Below are 26,838 nucleotides of genomic sequence, written 5' to 3' on the forward strand. Positions count from 1 at the left end.
TCAAGGTCCTAGGTATCATTTCTTTACCTCTCTTTTATTTCTGTGTATTTGTAACTTCTATCAAGTGAATATATGCACATGTTTAAAAATCAAAGGTGCAGATACCCTTATAATAAAAACAGCTTGGCAGGTAAGGGAATTCATCACCACTTTTCTCTTATCTCTCCAGCCTCACTTCGGCCTTCCAATTCCTCACATTTCTGTTTTTACTTTTGTATTGTCCAAGCTGAATAACATATATATTTGGTTACATAGTCATAATTAACATCCTCTGTTCAGTTTTAATAGCGTTACTCTGAAGTTGTTAAAATCACATACATGTGTACATTATTGTGAATACAGTGGAATGTGCAAAGAAAATTGAATGTCTTGTTCTTTGTGACTGATGTGATCTGAGTGATGAACTCCGACCTTCCTATGTGCCTGAGACAACATTGCCTTGATCACCAATCCTATGTCGTCATGTCCTGGGCCCCCAAGACCACTTCCCACCTCCAGATTCAGTGATTCACCAGGAGGGCCTGCAGGAGTTGCCGTGCCGTCACACACATAGCTAAGATTCACTACAACAAAAGGATGTGAAGCAGCGGGAAAGGCCCGGGGGGAAAGTTTAAGGCAAACCACAGGCAAGGCTCGGAGTCTTCCCGCAGTGGTCACTCAAGAGGCACTCATTCCCCCAGCAGCCAGTTGTGACAATGCGTGTGAAGCGTTGTCTGCCAGGAAGCTCACTGGAGACTCAGTGCCCAGCAATTTTAGTGGAAACGGGTCCTGTAGACACCTCTGCCTGGGGCTTATCAAAATTCCACCCTTGCAGAGGGTGAGAAGATGCCACGCACAGCCATGGTTCATACAGGTCGTTCAGGCTCTGCACATCACCCATAGCAGTAACGGAATGATGTGGACACTTCCAAAATTCACATTCCCGGATGCCAGCCAAGGGCCAAGCTTGAAAGCAGACTTTTCAAACCATCGCAGTTTCAGTCCTGCTAGAACTCTTTTCTGCAAACTTACCTCCAGATTAAGCAGTGGCTTTTGGGTTAATGATCGGTGGATCCCAGAGGCAGTTTGGGGTAAAGAGCCTCTGTCAAATGGCTCAGTCTCTTTCAGGCACAGCTCAGGTCTGGAGAACTGCTCTGCATCCTCTGCTTTTCTCTAGAATAGTGCATGTGTGCATGCATGAGTGTGTGAGTATATGTAGTATGTGTATGCCTGTGTGCTGTGTGGTATTGTGTGTGTGTGCATGTGTGTGGTGTGTTTATGCATGTGTGGTGTGTCTTGGTGTGCATGCATGTGTGTGGGTGTATGTGTGTGGGGTGTATTAGGTGTGTGGGGTGTGAAGAATGTGCACATGTACATATGTGGTGTGTTTTTATGCATGTGTGGTGTATCTTAGTATGCATGCATGTGTGTGGGTGTATGTGTGTGGGGTGTGTTAGGTGTGTGGGATGTGAAGAATGTGTGTGCACATGTACATATGTAGTGTGTTTATACATGTATGGTGTATCTTGGTGTGCATGCATGCATATGGGTGTATGTGTGTGGGGTGTGTGAGATGTGTGGGATGTGTGTGCACGTGTACATATGTGGTGTGTTTATGCATGTTTGGTGCGTGACATGCTGTGTGCATGCATGCCTGTGTGCGTGCATGCCTGAATGTGTGTGTGAGTGTGTGGCATGCATGTGTGTGTGCACACATGCAATGGTGAAGGAGGGAGGGAGGGAGCACTCTTGTAGTGTAGCAGTGGTGGCTGCGAACCCCTGCCCACCTCCCACGGTATTTTCCCCAGCATCTACTACAAGGTGGCAGGATGGCTCTGTGCTGGTTCCTGAAGCAGAGATGGGCCTTGTGATGATTGATTTAGCTCCTGCAACTTAAAAACACTGGCTTGGGTCCAAACATTGTGGGTAGTAAAATCACCACAGCCTCTGCCCCTGAGTCCTAACCTTCTGCCTTGCACTGGGCACTGGCCTCATACCACGTCTCCTGGAAGCTCTGTCCCTCTCCTCCAGCCCTTGATGCCACCCTCCCGCCCCCTTCCTTCTGTGTCACAGCTGGGGAGACACCCCACGTCTCACTCCGCCCCTCCCGTGACTGCCTCGCTGCTCCACCCACGGTGAGGAGGTCCAGGCTGCCACTTGGGGTTTTCCTCAAGCATCCGATGATTTCCTGAACCCTGAGCCCTCACAGACAGACAAGTCAACTTTCCAACTTGTGTCTCCCCAAGCCACTTTTTCCCATTCTCCCATTTAATTGATAATTAGGTCAGACACAGAATTTTAGGTAGAAATTTAAGGTATTGCTACAATTTAAAAATTCTATTTTGATTTTTGTTTCCAAGTAGAAACAAAGTAGAAAGTTGTTTCTGAACTTTCTGTTTAGAAGATTTGAGGATCTGGAAATTTGCTGCTCCTGATCCCCTGTGCCCTCTCCCCTATCTGCCCTTTTTTTTTTTTTTTTTTTTTTTTTTTTGAGATAGAGTCTTCCTATGTCTCCCAGCCTGGAGTGCAGTGGCACAATCTCAGCTCGCCGCAACCTCTGCCTCCTTCATTCAAGTGATTCTCCTACCTCGGCCTCCTGAGTAGCTGTGATTACAGGCGTGCGCCACCACACCCAGCTAATTTTTGTATTTTTAGTACAGACAGGGTTTTGCCATCTTGGCCAGGCTGGTCTCGAACTCCTGACCTCGGGTCATCCGCCCCCTTTAACCTCCCAAAGTGCTGAGATTACAGGCATGAGCCACCACCCACAGCCCAATTTCTTAAAATTTAGTCAAAAAATTATGAGCCAGTTGAATGCTTGTGATGCTTTTTACTGGTTTGCTTTCCAAGAGGAATGCAATCATTGACACTGATATTTCATTTTAAGTGATCTTCTCTAATTTAAAAGAAGTGTTGCTGTTATTTGAATTTTTATTTGTTTGATGCCTAGGAAAGTTTGCTGAGCACCCCCTCGATGCCTGGCCCTTCTCTAGGTGTTAGGATGCCTCAGGGAACAAGTTGGCTTTTGTGTAGCTGTGGTTAGTAGGGACAGACAGCCCTTGCTCTGTGCTGGGCCACTGCATGGTGGGGTTGGGCGGGACAGTGGTGATAATTATTATGAAGCAAAGGAAGCCTGGAAGGGCAGACAGAGAAGTGGAGCAAAGTCAGAGATGGCCTTTCTACTAAGGCAGCATTTAACCTCAGCCCTAGGGGAAGGCTACAAGGGGAAAATGAACATATTTGGAGCAAATCGTCAAATATAGTCTTGTATATTGATGAATATAGTTTTGACCTAGCGGATCCACTGCAAGGGTCAGGAGGAACCCCAGAGTCTGCAGACCACACTTTGAAAATTGGACCCTACGAATTTCACTATTATGTTGTAATACAAGCGGACATAGTTTAGAAAATGACTTAAGGAGAACATTTCTATTATAACTCATATAAGAATATCTTGTTGGTTTTTCCCAAAGGGTCCATCGTGCTGGGATGATGTTTTAATTCCAAACCGGATGAGCGGTGAATGCCAATCTCCACACTGCCCTGGGACTACTGCAGTAAGTACCTGGTCGCATTCATTCCTCTTATTGCGAGAAAATGATGGCATCTTCACTGCTTGCTAGGAAATTGAGACAAAAATGTCAACCGACTGTTCTTCCATCTAATAATGTTTACCAAAATTGTTATGATATTCAAATATGTTAATTACGTTCACCAAAAATCCAGCCTGTGACCCTGCCTTCCAGGGTCGCTTTCCTAGTGACTTAACAATTTTGGGGACCGTGTAGAAATGTGTCAATTTTAACTCCTTCCAAAGTTACATCCATAGAAAGAAAAGGAAACATAAGAGAAGGAGAGCCAGTTCAGAGCTTCCAAAAGAAAAATAACAAAAGTATAAGATTCACCTTTTTTCCTGCTCCAGTGATATTTTATATTTATATTCCCCATAATTAAAAATTGATTTTTTTTCTGCTTTATCTCCTTCTACCTTTCTTTAGCAGTTTTCTGACATAGTGGACTATTACAAAATATAGTATGGGTGGCCGGCTCTGTAATCGAATTACCATCCTCTGTTCTTTGTAATCCTTTCTCTCTTTGCAAGTATATTCCCTAGATTTCATAGACAGCAGATATTTCCTGAAAGAATCCCTAAGTTCTGAATTTGTTTGTTTGTTTGTTTATTTATTTTTGAGTCAGAGTCTCGCTTTGTTGCCCGGGCTGGAGTGCAGTGGCGCAATCTCGGCTCACTGCAAGCCGTGCCTCCCGGGTTCACACCATTCTCCTGCCTCAGTCTCCCGAGTAGCTGGGACTACAGGCACCCGCCAGCATGCCTGGCTAATTTTGTTTTTGTATTTTAAGTAGAGATGGTGTTTCACCGTGTTTGCCAGGATGGTCTCGATCTCCTGACCTCACGATCTGCCTGCCTCGGCCTCCCAAAGTGCTGGGATTATAGGCATGAGCCACCACACCTGGCCACTCTGAAATTATTTTTAAGATAATTTTGTTATTATGGTCATGTTTAACATGTATATTGTTGTTTTTTTTTAAAAAAAAAAAACCTCAAAACTCGCTGGCTCCATCGTAATCTGACTGTATACATTTCCTGAGTTGTAAATACTGTTATGGTGCCAACACAAATGTCAGCGTTAGTTCCCAAACTGTCAGAGCCAGCTGGCCATTCATATCTTCTCTAAGGAACAGAGTCTGTCAACAGCAACAGGTACCATGTTTGAGCGAGAATCATTAAAGGAGCTTTCTCTCGCCAATCTGCTGGCTGATCGGAAGGATACCAAGATAGCAGTGGGCAACAATAAACAGTCACTCTCCACCAGACTAGGGCTAGGGCCTATGAACAGATTTTTGTCCATCCAAATCCTGAAGAAAGAAATCCTGAAGAAAAATAATGACTTGTATGTCACTCACAGATTTTTGAGACATCACACAGTCTTGCCAGTTTCCCACTGGGATGAAATTAAAGCGCATATTTCCTAGGGCGGCATTCTTAAGTATAATTACATACCTTTACATGTATACAAATGTAATATGTATATATTATAGCATACATAATATGTTGATATAATTACATCTAATAGTGTAATTATATATACATCTATGTTTCCACAGATACATATGTGTGATACATATATACATACATATAATGTTGGCCCTAAAAACTTGTAAGTACAACCCGATAGGTTTATGCTTACAAGTTTTTACAGTCAACATTATATGTATGTAGAGGGTATACATATATACAACAGTATATGTATAATGGTTGAGTTATATCTGTAACTGAAACCTGAGTTTGGGGCCAATATTCACTCTTCTTGTGCGGCACAGAAAGTCCTGGGTCTGGGATGTTGTTTAATGCAGTCGGTCATGAGTTGTAGTCCTGGGTACTGGGCTAAGAGTAGCCCAAATCCTTTAGGAGCCCTGTCTTTCAAAGGAGTCCTGAAATGATTTTCCCAGTCAGTATTTCAAGGAACATAAACTAACAATCAGAAAAATTATAAAATATATGTGGAAACAAGCCATGGTGAATAAGAGTGAGCAGAATTCAAAACAGTAAAGAACATAGAAATTGAAATCATCAAGAATAGAGTATAAGGATGCTTAATATGTTTAAAAAATAAAACTGTATAAGACAAAGATTTTTAAAAAAAGAAAACTATTGGAAATATCCAGTCGAATTAAACAAGCACACACACCTGAACTTCTAGAATTATATATAAATTTTAATAATTGACACAAAGTTTACTAAATGGGCTGAACAGCAAATAAGACATAGCTAAAAAGAGAAAATAGAACTTAGATCTGAAATTTGACCTGAAAAAAAATTATCCTAAATGCTGCCAGAACATAATAATAGATTTGAAATATAAAAGAAAACTTAAAAAACATGGAATATAGAATTTGATAATACAGTCATTCATATCTATGGCCACACCACCCTGAATATGCCCGATCTCATCTGATAATACAGTCATTCTACGTATCTTTGGGGGATTTGTTCTAGGACACCTTCCGCCCACTTTGGATACCACAGTCCACAAATAAGGGGACTCATAGGCTGTTTGAAGCCATCACAGCTGTCACATAGAGACTTTAAAATCCATGGGGCAAGGAAGCCTTGCCCAGAAGCTTCCAGAGGACACCCCTTGATCCCCTTGTCCAGATTAGGCCAATTCTGTGCACAGACAGTCCGGATTCGCTCCAGGGTAGTGTGGGTGACACTAGAGGCTGCGTTCTTTGATCATGTGGGGGCGGAAGCTGCCCCACCAGGATGGAGAGGAAGGACAGCTTCTTCCCATCAGCCCTATGGGTGACAACTACCCCTGGGTTCCAGGGAAGTTCAGAAAGTACATCATCGCCCCCGAAGGCCTCACACCTCTGTGGCCCTTGAGGCCACCCCATGGCCCTTGGCACGGGTGCTCTGGACATGGGGTTGCATCATGACCAAAGGCTTTCTCACAAAGGCCACGCTCCTGTTTGCCTCTCAGGCGGGAGCACATTGTTCCTGAACAAGGATAAAGAGGCGCGTGCACAGCAACCCTAAGACCATGTCTGGTGTGCACTCCTGAGTGTGTATCTGTGGTGGAAAACTGGCCATGCTCATGAGGCCTATTAGCCTATGAAGTTCCCGGTGACAAATGAAGCTTCTTCACACTCATTGCACTCACCAGGCATCTCTCCAGTGTGAGCATTCATGATGCTTAAGGCCTGAGCGTGGCTGAAGAATCTCTCATAGGTGGCCTCTCCTGGGTGTGAGTTCTCCATGCTGAGTGAGTGGGAAGTTTCTCAGCCTGGCTTCCCCAACAAATCCCTTCTGTGGCGTGGACTTTGGAATTCTGAAGGAGGTGACAGCTTTGGCTCCAGGTTTCTTCATCTTCCCTGTACTCAAAAGACCTCTCCTGCATAGAAGATCCTGGTGCCGAATGAGGGGGGAGCTTTGGACGCTTTCTTGTCATTGCAGCACTTGTAGGACGTGTGTAGTTCCTCACACTCCTAACACATATGGGACTTGCCTGGTGAATTTTCTGGCAGTAAATAATGGCTGCTGCTTCTCAAGACCTTTCCAAACACCATGCGTTTATAGATTCAGAGCTGGGCCTCCCTGTCTTCGCTGTATTCGAGTCCTTGCTGTTCAGTACCCTGGCCCCTCATCAATTCCAGCTGTGCGGCCACAGTGTTTGCGGGGAGCGGGGAGCGGCCTCAAGTCCCAGTGAGGGCTTGAGTTCAGAGGTCTTCAGTACTCTGCATGGACCATGTTCCTCTGGGCCTAGTAGAAAGCCCCTTCTCCAGGAGAGCAGCCTGCTATGTCCTCAAAGGTCATGGCCCCTGTGCCAAGGTCATTATCTTCCTCACCTTTATTGGAACCTCAGGATGGGGACCTCCTGGGAAGCAATTCCTGGACCAGTCACCTGGTCAGTCTAGTCATTGTCAACATTAGACCCTCAAAGTTAGAGGTGAACCTCCATTGTCTAGTATAACCATTCAAGGGATTGAACTAAAATACAAAATGCCAAATTGGGAGATGGAAAAAAAAAAAGAAAGAAAGAGAGGGGGTGAAATATAGGAAAGTGGGACAACTTAAGTAGCACACACAAAAATGGCACAAGTAAAACCTCATGTAACAGAAAGGAAAAGAAATGGAAATGCACTAACTGAAGTTTAAAAGACAATGACTCTTAGACCAGGTTAAAGGAAGAGAATCTAGCTTTACGCAGGTTACAAAAGACATACCTAAAAGAGGTGAGCAGAAAAACATCAAAAGTAAAAGAATGGAAGGTAATAATCCAGGCAAGTATTATCTCAAGAATGCTGTTGAAACCATTTTAATTGCACATAAAATAGATTCTTAGGGGAGGTTGGAAACATTACTAAAAAAGAGACTTTCAAGATTTTGAGAAAAAATATGTTCAGAATCCCAGGAAAAATAGACTTTTGAGGTTCTGGGGATAGAAAGGTTTAGTAACCCAGGAAGATAAAGCGGTTTAAAATGGTATATACTTAGTAACATGGATTCAAAATATGCTAAGGAAACATTGTCAGAATTAACAAAATACGTAGATAAATGTAACACCATGGTAGGGGAGAGAGTAACACAGCTCTCTGCAGAGTTGGGGGCTCCTGCAGTACAAGCTTAGGAAGGATGCATCTGATTCATACCACCAGTGAGTCCACGACATCAGGATAGAGTCACTTGGCAACTGGAGGATATCAACAACTGATCATGTTTTAGGACCTTAAGAAATTTAAATATCAATAGCAAAAATATAACTCTAAAAATCTGTTACACGTGGACATGCAAATCACTGAGTGAATGTAAAGAGCTAAATGGAAATAAGGGAAAAAGCAACACTGAAAGGGTAGCACATAGCAGATATTTTGGAGTATAGCTAAATTTGTATTTAAACAGGGAATTCAGGATCATAAATACCTCAAAGATATTCTTATTAAGGTAGGAAAAGGAAGCATCATATCCAACTATATTTTTTTCTGCCATATTTAATAAACACCAACTAAACGTCTGTTAAGTGAAGGGACTGAGGGTTACAGGACTAACCATATCAATAGCTAGCCCAAGTTCAGTGCTCAGTGTGAGCTGAACTCTTTCACTCTCTCTTAAAACCATTTTTCTGGATTGCATTTTCCCAATGCAGCTAAATATAAACTCTGACTCCTGTATTTTCTAAAGTCAAGGTTTTGATGGTATTTTGGACCCTATATATAATTTATTTTATATATTTTAAGTTTATTAAAATTTTGAATTTCTATCACTTAGACAAAATATCCATGTACTTAGAATTTAAAATAGCAGCATTCCTAATATATTCTTAATTAATTAGTATTTATACACTTAAAGATAATCTTAGTAGATCATTTTAAATAGCTGTAAAATTTACCCGTGGTTTTTAAGAGTACAAATACAAACTTGACCCTAACTCTCCTATAGACAGAGAAACCTGAACCCAATTCCGCTGTACGCTAATCGCCGTTACTTTAGGAGGGAGCATACTATTTGTTCTTACCTTTTTATAAAAAGAATTCCAGTCAGCTCAAAGGATATAGGCTTGAGATTAAAAAGGGGATGAAATCAATTAGGATTTTCTCCATTAGTGAAACTAACTTGACTTTGGATATGGCATCAGACTTTAGTTATTCTGTGTCACTCTTCATTTTACAGTTTACCTAGGATAGCTTAAACCAAGCTTGTTCAACCTGCGGCACTGTATGTCGCCAAGGATAGCTTTGAATGTGGCCCAACACAAATTTGTAAACTCTCTTATGAGATTTTGTGATTTTTTTTTTTTTTTCAGTTCATCAGCTATTTTTAGTGTTAGTGTATTTTATGTGTGACCCGAGACAATTCTTCTTCGTCCTGTGTGACCCAGGGAAGCCAGAAGATTGGACACACTGGCCTTAAAAACTTCAGAGCAATAATTTGTGTTTGCATGTGTACTGGGGGATGTGTGTTTCTCTTACTGGGGCACGCATAGACTAAGGAAAACCCCAGAGTCCTAGTGTCTGAACATTATTTGTGAGTTCTGAATCGTAACTTGTAACACTGAGCTCTGCTGTCATCAAACGTTCCCCTCCGAGACCTCTGGCTTTGGCTGTGTTTTTCTGGTAATGAGGAGCCCGTTAGCCAACCACAGGAACCTTGCCTGTTCTCTCACACCTGACAGTCACACAGTAGGGCTTAGGATGGGGGAATTTCCTCAAATAAAAAAGAAAGAAAATTTAAATGATCTCTTCAAAGTAATAAATTACTTTAAAGGTCATTTTAAAGAAATTCTTGTTGAGGAGTGTTGATTTCCTACTGCACAACTTATCATATTTTTTATATATCATATATTTTTGAGAGGCAGAATTTACCTGAAGTGTTATGTAAAATAGTATTTTCTTTTTTAGATTGTTTGATTTTGACTTGAGTTCAACTCTTATACATCAAACATTTTTTTTTCTTATCAGAAGTAGTAGCGTAGGACCTCTTACAATAACTCCAAGATTTATTTCAAATGAAATTAGATACTTAAAACTATCCCCTGAACTGTAATAAATAATGTAACTATTAAACTCAGTATAATAAATAGAGTGTTTTCATCTTATTCAACATGCAATCTATTTTTCACACTTTCTCCCTCTTAGGCTCAGTATATGCCAACTGGAACATTAGTTTGAATACAAGTTAATATTCATGGTCTGTACCTCTGATTTCAAGTTCTTGAGAGACATTAACTGAAACCAAATTAATAGCAAATACGTCTCCTAATACTGAGCAATTTTGATTTATGTCAGAAGTCATTTCCATATTTTATGTCCAAAAAGTTTCTTAATTATGTTTTAGTTGGATCAAATTACTATCCTCCAAGGAGTCTGCATTTGTATTGTTTGTTTTTATTGTTGTTTTAGACTTCATTAGAATCACAGAAAATGAGACTCAGAATTTCTCAGGATGGTTTCATGTGTTAACTGTATGTTTGTCTGTTTGTTTGTTTTCTGGTATCTAATAACAATAAAAGGTTGGTTTGCTTTTGTTATTAAAAAGCAACCTTGGATTGAAAAGTGTCCCTGAGATAGTCACAAATGACGGTCTTTATTTGCACATCATGGGAGCTGTGGTCTCCATATTCTCATGTTGCCCATGCTCGTCTGCACTGTGTAATAACTATCAGCACAAACACCTCCAAATATATATTTAAGCAATTCCAGCTTTTGTGGCCTTTCAGGGGTCCCATTGTGGTCAAAGGTCCATTAAGCTGGACACTTAAATGTAGAGAGTAGAAAATGACAACAGAGGTAAAAGACAAATGGACTCATTCACTCCCCTTTCCCTTGTGCCTTGGTGTTTGACTGAAGAGAAATGCTCTGTCTGCCCTTACGTTGTTCTCCACAGTCATATTTTCTTAATTCTAAACAAAATTGAATTGTGAAAACTTTGAAGTCAAACTCAGATTATGATTGAATGGTGTCTAAACGTGACAAAGTGTTCTCTGTTGTCTGACGTGCAATTTGGGGTGACAAACTAGGAAGTTCTCTTAGAACATTTTTCAAAAACCCGATCCAGCATTCAGACTCAAGGACAGCTTATTTCTAAACCAAGTTTTGAGTACTTGATAACAAAAAATTTCTTGTTCTTTTTTGAATGGTTAAGGTTAAAATTAGAAGATAGTTTTTTTTTTTTACAGAATTAGTTTAAATCTTACAAATTTGAATCAAAATTTCATTGATACATGAAAACACATTAGTTGCCCATGAAAAAAAGTGTCAATTTTTTAAGCGTGCTATAAAAATTAAGGTAATTTTTTAAGAACCTCTGGATATCTTTGAGGGTATGAACCTTAACCTCAATTTAGTTCTGCTTTTTCTGTGAGATAATCATGACATAACTTCTTTTTCATCAGGGCTCTTTTATAACTTGGTGGAAAACTGAGTTAACAGCCATCTTCATGGTAGTTTTAAAGACTCCTTGTAAACTGCTACATGAAAAATTAATCTCCAGAGAAAGAAAACCAGGTGCCGGAACCAGTGTGCCTGTAGCAGAGAATCTGCACATGTCAAATAACAGTGTCCACACTGCTATCACAGAACACGACCTTGGTTTAGTCTATGACGCCATCTTTCCTGCAATATGCAGCTTCCAAAATATGTTTTTTAACTGTCGAAGATGCTTCTTGCTTCCCTGTTCCAGGAAACTCCTAGTCAAGGTGAATGTCAGCTGTTTTTTACACTTGATGATCTGTGATTCTCTAGTCTATAGAATACTTTGCATCATACTTTATATACAGTAGAACAAAATCATGCATATTACTACAACATACTCAAATATGGGGAATTTAAAACCTGTTTATAAACCCCAGAGGCTTCAAAAGTCTTACTTCTTCATTTGTTTTGCCTTTCCATAGAATGATTCACAAGTCAAACGTGTCAGTCCGAGGCTGTATTGATGGTTGCATTGCAGGTTTAGACAAAGGCCCTGACAACAAAGAAACAACCAAGCACTTTATCTCGATTACTGAGAAAGAGGTGTGCTTCTAGACCACTAGGTTTTAGATTAGGAGAGAGTACATATCGATCTACTGGAGAAGATAGCAATAGATACAAAAAAGATAATTTCAAATAGATTTATAAATGAGATTCTGAGAACTAGAGCAAAGAAAGATTAAATACTGCTGTAAACATTCCCGAATGTTTCAATCGGGATGGTAGATTAGACCCAAATGGAAATATCAGGGATTAGAGATGGGAGGTCACTCTGAGATAGCCTCAGGACAGATACACAGGAGCCTAATGGAGTGAGAAGAATAGAAGGAAGACGTGAGAGTAATGGGCCAAGAGATTGAGGCCTGCTTCTTGGCTGGGAAACAGCCCTCCTGGTCCTTCCAGCAGGTGATTGATGGCTCCCGGAGACACGTACTTCATCATGCCTTGATGGCGGTCATTAAGAAGCTATCATCTCTCTTACTCAGGTCAAGCTAGCTCTCAAAAAGTTATCAAGAGCCACAGTAAAATTTAGTTTTTAAGATATATGTGGCAAAAATCCTTTAAAGCCAGTTTCCCAAACTTGAGATTTAGGATGGAAATTATAAGCACATGGAGAATCAAATCACAACTGAGACAATGTCAGGTGCTGTTGACCCACATGTGGTGAAACACTCCCTTCCACTAACGTTTCTTGGAGAAAGGACCATAGTTTGGGATCTTCGGATCATCTGAGCTTCCTCAAGTAGGCAGTCATCATTCCCCTTAATACTCAGGGCTTAGGAAAATAACTTCAGTGGTGATCATCTTACGTGTGTATTATTTACAAGGTACAGAGAAAGTGTTTATGTTTCAAGAGTGGAAAAGCAAAAGATCATTTTTAAAATTTGCATCTTTCCATTGAAAGAAATGTAGATAATTTTTATAACACACTGATTTGTTGTGCTAGTCACTATGCGGAAAACAAAGACTGACCTTCAGGATGTAGGAATCTAGCCAAGTAGAAAAGACTTCACAGAAATCACTGGAATTCAGATTCCACAGAGCAAGTAAAAAGCTTACCAAGCATCTCTTCTGTGCCAAGCATTAGGATAGAAAAATGAGTACTGAATTCACTGCTTTCATAGTTTGGGAAAAATTGGGGATGGAGTAAAACATGTAAGCAAACGATGATTTTTATACCAGGACCTAAATGCTGATAAGGCTGGATGTGAAGGACCGTGCAAGGACTTCCCTGTGAACAAAGCAGAGAAATAACACAAGTTAGTATTTCATGAGTGACATGAAACATGCACAGAAAGTGCTTATGGAGTTCAGAAAACACAAAGGTGATCAAAGAGGACTTCATGGAGGAGGTGAAGCCCAAGGGGTGGGTGGTGAGATTTTCACAGGTGGTGATGTTGGCAAGGTTGGAAACATTTTGTGAGGTACAGGAAATGACAGGAATAAAGGAATAGAAAATTAAGGTTCATGCATTCCCTAATCCTACTGGCCACTTGTTCTGTGCCAGACAGTCCGCTCAACTCCAGTGTATAAAATCAACATTCCCTGCTTTGATGGAGTTCTGCCCAGTCCTGATGACCTTGGACTTGTCAAGAAGGAAGATGAGAAGGAAAAGAGGATGTTAAGAGGACGTGAAACAGGGCAGCTGCCTAGAATCTACCCTGGGGAAATTAGAGGTTGAACTGAGATGCACAGGCTGAGCTAGACTTGATGACTGGGGGTTGAGGACATGCCCAGCAGGGAGGAGGCTCCTACAGGAACCCCCCAGCAGCCAGCAGGGAACTGCTCTGGGAAGCACCTGGGAGGTGGTGATGGCTGAGAAACAGGAGGTGGCGCATTACTTCCTTTTCGTTTGTTCGTTCCTGTTTGGGGGTTTCTATTTAGAAGTTCATTAGCATAATGGATGTAATCTCAGCATGTTGAAGTTGAGGTGTTTTGAAGGCTGAGACAGCAGTTGCGCAGTCCGTAGTGCAGTTGTGGTGGAACGATGGCCTAAGGAACAAAAAGAGTAAAAGAGAATCTTAAAGGGAACAAAAACAAAATATTATTTTGTACAATTTTTTCTGCCTTCCTTGCATCCCTGGCAAAGTGTGAATAAAGGTAAATTAGAATTGGCGTTTTGCCTTCCCTAAAACTCGGAACACAACATACAAATGAGGTGTTCGTTTAGAACTGGGTAGAAGTGCCACTCTTGTCTTGTGTTTATTGGGTTATTAACATCAGCCATCTGGTAGTCTTCTGTCTTGACTGTTCGTGTTTCTCCAGTGTGTTCCTCAGTGGGAATCTGCTTAGTAGTTGATTGAAATTCTATCTTTATCAGCAACTCTCTGTTATCTATAATCACTGGAAATGGATGATCCAGTATGAAGGTTTTCCTGCCTTTCTCTTCCTACTGCTTCCTTCTTGTCAACCTTCCTAGAAAACTGAAGACCCTTTTTTGTTGCCATTACCTTTTCAAAATATTAGAGGGGAGACAAAATGGGTTACTATGTAAAGTGAACTTTGAGACTATCTGAGATTTCATCCTTTCAAAGGACAATTGAGTCAATAGCAACTATATGCTGGACAGTTTGAGAAGCTGGATTGAGAGTTCAGGAGTCTGTCTGTAACTCCTTCTCCTTCTATGTCCATGTCCATTGACCTCTGTTCATCTCCATTTGTCCATTTGTGAAGCAAAGACTGCACATCAGTGAATTTTGAAATGTCACTGATCATTTATGCAGACACAGGACTCAATGAAGCTTCCTTGGCTTTCAAAACTGAAGGATGTTCTGTTGGGATCATCTAACTATATATCTGAAGATTTTTCTTATTCAAAAACGTCTCTATTTTCTGGATCCTAGCATTGTCATTTTTTCCTCAGGGTTATTGATATGGTTTGGCTATGTCCCCACCCAAATCTCAACTTGAACTGTGTCTCCCAAAATTCCCATGTGTTGCTGGAAGGACCCAGGGAGAAGTCATTGAATCATGTTGGCTGGTCTTTCCTGTGCTATTATCATGATGGTGAATAAATCTCACACGATCTGATGGGTTTATCAGGGGTTTTTGCTTTTACTTCTTCCTCGTTTTTCTCTTGCCACCACCATGTAAGAAGTGCCTTTCACTTTCCGCCATGATTCTGAGGCCTCGTCAGTCATGTGGAACTCTAAGTCCAGTGAAGCCTCTTTTTCTTCCTGATTTTGGGTATGTCTTTTTCAGCAGCATGAAAATGGACTAACAGTTATCTAACTTACTAATTTCTTACCTGCCTTATGAAAATGAACTATTTTAACAATCAAAGAACCATTTCTCCATGTGCTTCCACCATTTTATTAAAACGTATACTGATGTTTACAAGAATTATAAGTGCCATTAAGTAATTTTATATTAAGCAATTAGAACTCATATTACTTAGCACAATGTACAATATATGAAGATCCTTTAGAGAATCAGTTCTAATTTAGTATTTAATAGTGAGTAGTATTAATTATTATAAGGCATGCATTTAAATGTGGATATTTTATTGATAGAACAATAAAAATATTTTAAATGCATTCAATGCTTAAAAGGGCTATGGTTCAGCCAGGCACAGTGGGCCATGCCTATAACCCCATCATTTTGGGAGGCCAAGGCAGTAGAATTGTTTGAGCCTAGGAGTTTGAGACCAGCCTAGGCAACATTATGAGACCCCATCTCTCTGAAAAATGAAAAAAAAAAAATTAGCTGGGTACATTCCTGTAATCTCAGCTATTTGTGAGGCTGAGGTGGGAGGATTGCTTGAGCCCAGGAGTCTGAGTTTGTCACTGCACTCCAGCCTGGGCAACAGTGCGAGACTCTGTCTCAAAAAAAAAAAAAAAGGACTATAGTTCAGTCATGAACCATAGTCAGTGCATTTTTCTCCATTTAGGTTTGCTTTTATTTAAATAAAAGAAATGTTTATTTCATTTATGTTGTTATAATTCTTGTGAACATCTTGCAAACACATATTTGCTTTTATTTAAATGAAATATATTCATTTAAATGAAATATATTCATTAAATGAAATATATTCCATTTAAGTAAAAGCGAATATAAATGGAGAAGAATGTGTTGATGCATTGTGAGGTTCATTACAGCTGAATAATTTTGGCTTATGGCTCTATGAGAAGTAAACCACAAAACTAGAAATGCAGACTACACTGCATGGGGGCGAAGCTTGAGAGCCTTCTCAGCAAGGCCTTGTGTTTCCTCTTAGGGAACATGCAGGGTCAGTGGAAATGTTCTAAACAAGTAGCCACTCTAGGATAGGGTATGTCAGCCACATGTATGGGACTAAATGCACTCTGTGACTGACAGATCACCAGAAAGTAAACGTTACTCAAACTGGAAGATGCTTAGGAGTCTACAAAGTCACAATTGCTACAATTTAGGGGCTATAATCCATTAATACTGGTTATCATGCACTGTTTAAATTGTGGTTCCTTAGAAGCCGTGCAATGATCTACCGAGAACTACTGGTTAGTCTGATTTCCCCGTATTTTCTTCCCAGTGATCACAACTGGAGTACCTCCTGCAGATTCTGTCACAGATATGACAGGTGGACCTCAAAAAACAAAGCAAAGCTAAACTAAACCTTAATAACAACCTAAACCCCTTGAAAAGGTGAGAACCAATCTCTGTTTAGAAAGAGAGAGAGGTAGGGGAAGGGTGGGGACTGGAGGCAGTTGGAGCATTAAGAGGAGCTGAAGAAATGGAACGCTGTTACTCTCTCCATCAAATAGTGCTTTGTGGCTAAAGATATGTTGAAGAGAATGGCCACCATCCGGTAAGAATTGCCATGAGTCCAAATGTTTACAGGTTCAGGAACTAAATTTTAGCAACTCAGTTCTCAAAGAGATGAACTCATGAGCTATCTAATACAAAGTAGATTATGAACCATGATGTTCATTTATTGGTTTATACTCTGAGGACAGCTCCAATTCCATGGTATTCATTTTTATTTCCTATTTTTTTGAGACAGAGTCTCACTCCGTCACCCAGGCTGGAGGGCAGTGGTGTGATCTTGGCTGGTTGCAACCCCCGCCTCCCAGGTTCAAGTGATTCTCCTGTCTCAGCCTCCTGAGTAGCTGGGACTACAGATGCATACCATTATGCTGGGTTAATTTTTGTATTTTTAGTAGAGACGGCGTTTCACCATGTTGGCCAGGCTGGTCTTGAACTCCTGACCTCAGATGATCCACCCACCTCAGCCTCCCAACGTTCCATGGTATTCATATCTTCCCTCTCAGCTGCATGACTTTCCCTCTTGCCCTCTACTCTGTCCCTGTCTCATCCTTGTTGCTTTCTTTCATCACTACTGTTCTTCTCGGGCAGCTCCCCACTAACTCCACCTCCTGCAGTGTTACCAAGCTATTCATCCTTGCGTGGTTGTTTAAAAATGTGTCTGCAGGTTCATAAATACATCAAAAATGGGCAGCTCCCCACTAACTCCACCTCCCTCAGTGTTACCAAGCTATTCATCCTTGCGTGGTTGTTTAAAAATGTGTCTGCAGGTTCATAAATACTCACATCAAAAATGTGTTTCTAGGCCGGGCATGGTGGCTCACCCCTGTAATCCCAGCACTTTGGGAGGCCGAGGTGGGTGGCACCTGAGGTCAGGAGTTCAAGACCAGCCTGGCCAACATGGTGAAATCCTGTCTCTACAGAAAAATACAAAAAAAAAAAAAAAATAGCCGGGCATGGTGGTGGGTGCCTGTAATCCCAGCTACTTGGGAGTTTGAGGCCAGAGAATCGCTTGAACCCGAGAGGCGGAGGTGGCAGTGAGCCAAGACCATGCCATTATACTCCAGCCTGGGCGACAAGAAAGAAACTCCGTTTCAAAAGAAAAAAAAGAAAAAATAAAGTGATTCTAATTCCCCTCCCCGCAGACCTAGGTCAGACTTAGTGACTTGTTTCTAAAGAATAGAAAACAGTAGAACTTAGGCTGTTACTTCTGAAGCTAAATCATAAAAGGCAAAGTAGCATCTGACTTCCTCTCTTTTGGTGACCTGTACACTAACAGGCCCCAAATAACATTTTAAATGCCCGAATTTCCTACCACTTCATGCTGGAGAGACCAGAGGGAAAGGCCACATGGAAACTGAGAGATGGCTGAGGAACCCAGGTGTACCAGCTCCCAGCAGTTTGTCTTTGCATCGACAACAACCGTGATTGGGAACAAGTGAGCTTTCAGACAATTCCACCTCCCAGCTTTTAAACCTCCCCAGCTATTGCCAAGCAGAGCAGAGGCAAGCAGTGCCTAGCAAATGCTGCTTAAATTTAATCCTGTCTAAATTTACCAGTAAAATTAATTTTAAAAAACTAAAAAATATTTAATCCACTAACATTTGGGGTGGTTTGTTGAACAGCAGTAGATGACGGCACACAGTGTTCTCCGTGATCAGGCTGTTCTACAGAAGACTATACACACTTTGATATATACGTCTGTCTCTCTGTCTGTGTGCATATGTGTGTGTATGTCATAGTTTTATTGAAAGGGGGCTCAAATGAGGAGCAGACAATGATAATTGTTTAGTCTGTGTTGCTATAAAGGAATACCTAAGGCTGGGTACTTTATAAGGAAAAGAGACTTATCTGGTTCACAGTCCTGCAGGTAGTACAAGAAGCATGGCGCTGGCATCTGCTTCTGGGGGAGGGCCTCGGGCTGCTGCCACTCATGGTGGAAGGTGAAGAGGAGTCATCTGGGTAGAGGTCCCATGGGGAAAGAGGAAATGAGAGAGAGGAGGAGGTGCCAGGCTCCTTTCAACAACCGGTTTTCAGGAGAACCAACAATGAGAAGTCTTTCACTCCCTTGAGAATGGCACCAAGCCATTCACGAGGGATCCGCCCCCAGGATCCAAACATGTCCCACCAGACCCCACCTCCAACAATGGGGATCTAATTCAACAGAAGACTTGGTGGGGCTGAATGAACCATATCCAAACCATAGCAATGATCAAAGCATCTGAAGTAGAGTTATGTGATCTTGAAAGGAGTTCATTCAGGCTGGGCTAGAATTATTTCTGTATTTAAAGCGTATCTTTGCATCAAATGGTATCAGAAAAACAACAGCAAGCACTTTTTTTTTTTTTTTTTTTTTTTTTTTTTTTTTTTTTTTTTTTTGAGACAGAGTCTTGCTCTGTTGCCTAGGCTGGAGTGCAGTGGTGCAATCTCGGCTCACTGCAAACTCTGCCTCCCGGGTTCATGCCATTCTCCTGCCTCAGCCTCCAGAGTAGCTGGGACCACAGGTGCCCGCCACCTTGCTCAGCTAATTTTTTGTAGTTTTTTTCAGTAGAGACGGGATTTCACTGTGTTAGCCAGGATGGTCTCAATCTCCTGACCTCGTGATCCACCCGCCTCGGGCTCCCAAAGTGTTGGGATTACAGGCGTGAGCCACCGCGCCAGGCCAGCAAGCACTTTCAAGTCAACTCCTCCTCTTAGTGGTTACTAAATGCACAACTTTCTCATGCCCAAGGCATTGAAACGAAGTTATATATCTATCAAATGTAATCCTATCATGTCTACCTGAGGTTATACCCTGGTCTCTTTGATTTCTAAGTACATATTTTCCAAGTCAATGTCACTGACTGACTTACAAATGATTTTATCTGGTGGTTTATTTTTCTGTAGTTTTCCTTTAAAAAAGGCCAAGCTTAGTATGTAACCTAGTAGACAATAGCTCAGACAGTAGACAAACTTGATTTGAACTTTTATTGTGGTACTTACAGGCTCGTGGTCCCAGATGAAACCGTTGTAACCCTAGGAGCATCCACATTTTGATACAGATGTATCAGTGACTATTATACAAAGCTGTTTTAAGCATTATCTGATAAAGGGTATAAAGTGCTTACTTCAGAGCCTGTCATTGTAAGGGATCAATAAATTGTGGTTATTATGACCATAGTTGTTATAATTATAATGTGTTGACTTTTACTAGGTTTGATTTCGGAAGGTGGCATTCTCCAACCTTTTCCACAAAGACTGCAATCAATTTGCCATAATTTGTATGCAGTCGATTGCCATTTCTACAAATAACATGTATTCAAATTAAGTGGTTCTGACAATAACTTTGTAGCAAACTGTAACATTTATAATTTTCTTAAATAAAAATGTGCTTAATTTGCATTTTATATAACAGATTATTATGACATAGATAAAAATCTATACCAGTTGATCTGGAGGAAAAAATAACATGGTCATAATGGCTTAGGAAAAGCTTTATTATTGGTTTCTTTTTTTTTTTCCAGAACTGTGTGCCAGTATGATTACTGCCATAATACCACACATTTTTAAATATCATACTAGATGTGTAATTTAGAATTATTATACCTCATTTTCATTGAATTATTTTCATAATAAATGTTGCATTTTCTGATTATAAAAACATAATGTTGGCTGAAAAAAATTAGCCAACATACTTTCACATAAACAGGAGGGTAAGGCCGGCCGCGGAGGCTTATGCCTGTAATCCCAGCACTTTGGGAGGCTGAGGCGGGCAGATCACAAGGTCAAGAGATTGAGACCATCCTGGCCAATATGGTAAAACCCTGTCTTTACTAAAAATGCAAAAATTAACTGGGCATGGTGGCGCACGCCTGTAGTCCCAGCTACTTGGGAGGCTGAGGCAGGAGAATTGCTTGAACCCAGGAGGCAGAGGTTGCAGTCAGGCGAGATCATGCCACTGCACTCCAGCCTGGTGACAGAGCAAAACTGCGTCTTAAAACAAGGGGGGGAAAAAAAAAGCAGAGGGTAAAACCTCTTGCAATCAAACCATCTGGAGATAATCACTGTTAACACTGTTAACACTGGATGCATATTCTTCCAAGTCTGTTTTCCATGTGCGTGTGTGTGTGTGTGTGTGTACGTGTGTACACATGAAAATACACAGACACATACACATACACCTGTTTTTATGTCTCACATATTATTTTATAACTTGCATCATTTACTTCATGTAATGTGCTCATTATCTGTATCAAGAGATACAGGTCTCTATGAGCACATTTGGTGATTGATCCTACTTATTTTGTTGAAGAGTCTTTCATTGATAAGTTTATAAGCTGCTCTATATTTCATTATAAAAATAGCATATTAGTGATCTTCCTTAAACATATCTCTAGTAATTTGTCTAGTCACATTTTTGAAATATAATTTTGGGAGTAGAGTTGCAAAGGGCAAAATATTTTACATGTGAAGTGTTAGGGTCCTTAGTTCCAAAAGTTCCCCTGGAAAGCTTCCATCAATTTCCAGTTTCCCCTAAACTACATGTCAGTACAGTTTCTTTGCATCCTCTAACACTGGGTGCTTTTATTCTTTTTAATTTTTGCCAATTATTTAGGTGAAACATGGCATCTTATGTAAAATTGCCTTTCTCCAATTACTAGGAAGCTTGAGTAGATTTTCATTATTTATTGCTTACTATTATGGTTATTTTATTAAAATTGCACAGTATATATAAACATTTCTTACAGTAAGTATAAGGAATTATTTCTCATAGTTTGTTTCTTATGACCGTTTCATATGTTTTTATATGAAACCATTTCTTGTCATACATGCTGAAAATATTTTTACCAGTAAGTAATTTAATTTGCAGGTCTTTTTAAGGTGTTTCAAAATTATTTAAGATGGCCAAGTGCGGTGACTCATGCCTGTAATCCCAGGACTTTGGCAGGCCCAGGCGGATGGATCACTTGAGGTCAGAAGTTCCAGATCAGCCAGGCCAATATGGCAAAACTATGTGTCTACTAAAAATACCAAAAATTAGCTGAGCGTGGTGGCAGGTGCCTGTAATCCCAGCTATTTGGGAGGCTGAGGCAGGAGAATTGCTTGAACCTGGGAGGCAGAGGGTGCAGTGAGCCAAGATCCTGTCATTGCACTCCATCCTGGGCAACAAGAGTGAAACTCTATCTCAAAACAAACAAGCAAATAAAAAATTATTTAAGCTATATATATATATATATATATATAATTTTTTTTTTTTGAGATGGAATCTTGCTCTGTCGCCCAGGTTGGAGTACAGTGGTGTGATCTTGGCTCACTAAAATCTCCGCCTCCCGGGTTCACGCCGTTGTCCTGCCTCAGCCTCCCGAGTAGCTGGTACTACAGGCGCCTGCCACCACGCCCACTAATTTTTTGTATTTTTAGCAGAGAAGGGATTTCACTATGTTATCCAGGATGGTCTCCATCTCCTGACCTCGTGATCTGCCCGCCTTGGCCCCCCAAAGTTCTAGGATTACAGGCGTGAGCCACCGTTCCAGGCCGTATTGTTTTCTTCATAAGGTTATGTCTCTGTTACCATTTTTAGGAGGATCTTCTCTACACTTGGAGATATTTGCTGAAAATCTTTTCTAGTTACAGTTTCACTTTTTAAAACATTTAAATATTTGATTCATATAGATTTTATTTTAGTGTGAAGGGTTTCTATGAATCTGATGTTACTTATTTCTCACCAAAAATCTACAAATTACTTTTTCTGCATCATTTATTGAATAAAACATATTTCCCCACTGACTTGAAATAAATCTCATCTTTTTATTATATTAACCTCGAGGGTCTTATCTCTTGAGTCTGTTCTGTTCCATTCCTCTGCTCATTCTGCCTTGAAAACTATATTATTTTGATCCCTCTAACATTTAACACATTGTAACATATTTAATATCTGCTACAGTAAATTCTCCAAATTGCTGTCACATTTTCTTTTACTAGTCACACAGATTAATTTTTCCACACGATCTAGAATATTTTATGAAGTTTGAAAATAAATTAGATGGACTTGTTTTTAGTATCTAAGTTAAGCATATCATCCTGGGGAAATATGGATGAGAGAGAATGTAGTTTAAACATGGATCATATAATGCCAAGTTAGATCTCATTTTTTAGCTTCCGAACTGTGTCTAGAAAACCCAGCACCCTCAAAATTATTTATTTAGTTGATATAGTTTGGATATTTGTCCCCTTTAAGTCTTTTGTTGAAATTTAATCCCCAGTGTTGGAGGTGGGGCCTCATGGGACGTGGTTGGGTCATGGGGAGACATCCTTTATGAATGACTTGGTGCCTCCTCAAGGTCATGAGTGAATCCTTACTCCATGAGTTCTTGCAAGAGCTGATTGTTAAAAAGATCCTGGTGTCTGTCCCTCTCTCTCCCTCTCTCTCCCTCTCTCTCCCTCTCTCTCCCTCTCTCTTTCTCTCTCTCTCTCTCTCTCTCTCTCTCACTGTCCCACCTGGACCCCTTTCCTCTCTTTCTCTCTGTCTTTCTCTTCCCACCATGTGATCTCTACATGTAGACTCCCCTTCACCTTCCATCATGAGTGGAAGCTTCCTGAGGCTCTTAAGAGAAGCAGGTGCTGGTGCCCTTGCTTCTTGTACAGCCTTCAGAACCGTGAGCCAACTAAACCTCTTTTCTTTTAAATTATCCAGCCTCAGATATGCCTTTATAGCAATGAAAAAGGACTAAGACATTACCGTTTTGTTATATATATAGTGCAAGCTCTGGGCTGTTATTCCTTGTGGACCAGCAATTTGAAGTTATTAAATCATAATTCTATGATAAAAGTTAACATTCCATATGGGCTATGTTTTTCCTGACTGAAAAAGGTAGAGGCTTGGACAAAGTTAACTGGGGAGAATCTGTTCTCTGAATTACGTGTATCCAGTAGGTTTCAATTGGAATGAATGAAGTACGTTGAATCCGTTAGGGTTTTTAAAATTATTATTTCTATTTGATTTATAAGGCTACTTGGAAAACCGTGTTAACAAAATTAGTACCAAAGTGTTCTTTATCATAATGAATTTTTCTAAGCCTAATATCTCCTGTTCACTTTTCAAGTATTGTATAATTTTTGTCAGTGAAACTTTACACAAAAACAGATAGGCAGGAAGGAAATGAATAATCTACAGGAAATATGCTTGTTTTTACTTGCCTCTACCTCTTGTGGATCAATTTACGAAGACAGCAAAGTATAGCCTTAAAGGCACTGAAGCAAGAAACACCCAGGTTCTAGTTATTTTACCAACACTACTTTTTGGGTGACCTTGAAAACAGTTTCTGCACTTTTAACATAGGGAATAATAATAGCATCTTCCATAAGGGTTGTCTAAGCGCTCAGGTGCTAAACATATAAAGTAACTAATACAGTACCTGACACATGGTAGACACTCTATATTTTGGCTGGTTTCATATATATATATAATATATATACATATACATATATGTGTGTGCATGTGTGTATGTATGTGTATATATGTATACAATCAAATGACCCTGTGAGCAAGGCCAATTATGTGTATAGCTTTTAAAAATGCATCATATTTGCTGCTCCCCTTTATTTTTCATAACTTTCAAACATTATGATAGTACATTCCCAAACATTGTGTATACTACATTGTCTGAATTGATTTAGTGAGGACCTGTTACACCAAAGGGCAGCGTCCGTGTTATAATAGTTCACAGGGCTAGGTCAGAATTCAAAGAAAGACCCTTTTTATAATTTGCATATTGATTCATGCATTCTACACATACTTGTTTTTAAGGCATAATTCTAAATTCTGGAGATTAATAAACAAACAAGATAGAAAAGATGGAAGGAAAACATACAACAAACAGTTAAATGAGTGAGCAGCATAATCTCAGTTGATGATAACTGACACAGTTTTCCAAATGCCTGAAAATTAGTTTTATGATAAAAATGTCTGAAAATTAGTTCTATGATAAAAAAGAATTTCTAAGACAAAAGCTAATTAATTAAAAAATCATACTTTAACTACAAGAGAACCTCGGAATGATTAGAACTCAGGAAACTGGCTTCCCATTCTACCTCTTTAAAGAGATATTGACCAAATTCCCCTAGGAAATGGTATTTTGGGGCTAGATGATCTTTAAAATTCCTTTAAATATTAAATATCATTGATGTCTATTATTTTTAATGAAAAAGCATATTAGTTATAACTAAGGCACATCTATATAAAGTATGCATTGCAAATTACAGAGCTTAAATTATGATAGTTGACCAATGGTGTGCATTCCTTATAGTACATGTGTAGCACATTTTAAGGTTTAACACGTTTAGCAAATAAATGTATAGAAGTAAAAAATTCCTCTTCCAGTTTCCTGTTCTTCTATGCCAACAAGTTTTTAAGACCAAAGATATCAATGAATGTCTTCCATGAAAAGAGATGTTTCAGAAGGGTGAAAGCCGGTCATATTTCTGTAATGTAAACACATTGTCCTAAACCCTGATATACTCGAATATGATCCATGGTCAGCACTTGTAAAGTGCTGTGAAAAGTGATGGAGGTGAGATCATTCATAACATATGAGACAGCTAATAGAGGAACCAGTGTCTGGAATAAAAGAGACAGAAAGATTAGGCAAGAATTCTCTAAACCAAGAATAAAACAAGAGTGTCAGGTTAGGGGAAAGCCGGGAGCTCAGAGAAATTGAGTCAAGCTTCTTGGATATTACAGTCCCAATCAGGAATGTGATAAAACATCTTGGAGAGTACTTCAAACATGCAGCTTTCTTTATTTTGTCATATTTATCTCTTGTTAGATCGCATGTGGGAGCATTGGGTTCATTTCAATGGAAGAGTCATGAGGATACCACTGTAAGGGTGGTTTCTCATTCTGCCACACGTGACAGAGATGAGTCATTGTCTCTTGGGGTTTTCTGTGACTTTCAAGACCTTCTAGCCATGCTTTCTCTGAAAAAGCAAGACCTTCTAGCCATGTTTTCTCTGAAAAAAGAACCAAAAGCAGTGACCATTAGCTATACTACAGAACCTTGACACTTTAAACCTCTCTCAGCTTCACTTTCTTCATCTATATGAAGAGATAATCATGCAGTATTTTTAAGGAGAAGGAATGAGGTTATATATGTAAGATATCCAGCACATAGTAGCTAGCAAATGTGACATTATTTTGTCCACTCTAGAGGTGGTTGACAGACAAACTGTCCTTGGTTGCAAAGTGGCCCCCAAATTTATGCCAGTGTAAGGCCATCTGCCTCAAGATTCAGACATGTTTTCTGTTTTCTCCTGATTTTAAAATGTTCACTCCTTCACTCCCATCTCTGCCTTAGAATTCCTTTTCTATAGAACAAAATAGGTACGGTTTTTAGAGAAAAGTGTATGACTAGGTAATCTTATGATCATACTTGCCTTGTTTTTGCTTGGTGGTTTTAAAATATTATTTTCATTGTTAAAAATAAAATTCTCCAAAGAATGGTGTGACAGTAGCAAAAATACATTTACGCAAGATGACTGATGGATATTGTAAGGGGAAATGAATATACTTTTTAGATATAAACATTTAAATGAACCCTTAAGAAACTCTGTGCTGCTTGCGCTGTCGGCTGAAGCTGTTTGAAAACCTTGCAGCATTTGTAGGGAGCTCTTATGAGCCAGATAATATTGATGACACAGTGATGTTTTATCCATGAGTACAAAGGCAACCAGAGGGTGTAAACAATTTTAAATTTGGAATTACAGCTGAAGTAACTAGAACATTACTTCACATGTAGTTAGTACATCAAGCCTTCAGCTAACTGGGTTCTGACTTATCTTGACATGATATTTCTTTCTGTTGCCTGACTTCATATATCCTTAGGACATGCAACAATCCACAAAAAAGTGACCCTTAGTTGGGCACCATGGCTCACAACTCTAGTCCCAGCACTTTGGGAGGCTGAGTGAGGTGACACCTGAGGTCAGGAGTTTGAGACCAGCCTAGCCAACATGGTGAGACCCTGTCTCTACTAAAAATACAACATTGGTTGGGCATGGTGGCGTGTACCTGGAATCCCAGCTACTCAGGAGGCAAGAAGAATCGCTTGAACCTGGGAGGTGGAGGTTACAGTGAGCCGAGATTGCGTGATT

At 40.1% G+C, this 26,838-nt stretch overlaps 1 protein-coding gene across 5 annotated transcripts in view; it reads left to right on the forward strand.

Annotated features, from left to right (window-relative positions):
- PRKN (parkin RBR E3 ubiquitin protein ligase) overlaps positions 1 to 26,838 on the forward strand; it is a 1,397,785-nt gene that overhangs the window by 686,764 nt on the left and 684,183 nt on the right. For all 5 annotated transcript variants that reach the window (XM_073022292.1, XM_073022290.1, XM_073022291.1 and 2 more), the window contains one exon: positions 3,453 to 3,536. In XM_073022292.1, coding sequence (XP_072878393.1) covers positions 3,453 to 3,536 — 84 coding nt within the window. The remainder of the gene's footprint in view (positions 1 to 3,452; positions 3,537 to 26,838) is intronic.

Source organism: Chlorocebus sabaeus, chromosome 13 (assembly GCF_047675955.1).
Source record: "Chlorocebus sabaeus isolate Y175 chromosome 13, mChlSab1.0.hap1, whole genome shotgun sequence".
Lineage (NCBI taxonomy): Eukaryota > Metazoa > Chordata > Mammalia > Primates > Cercopithecidae > Chlorocebus > Chlorocebus sabaeus.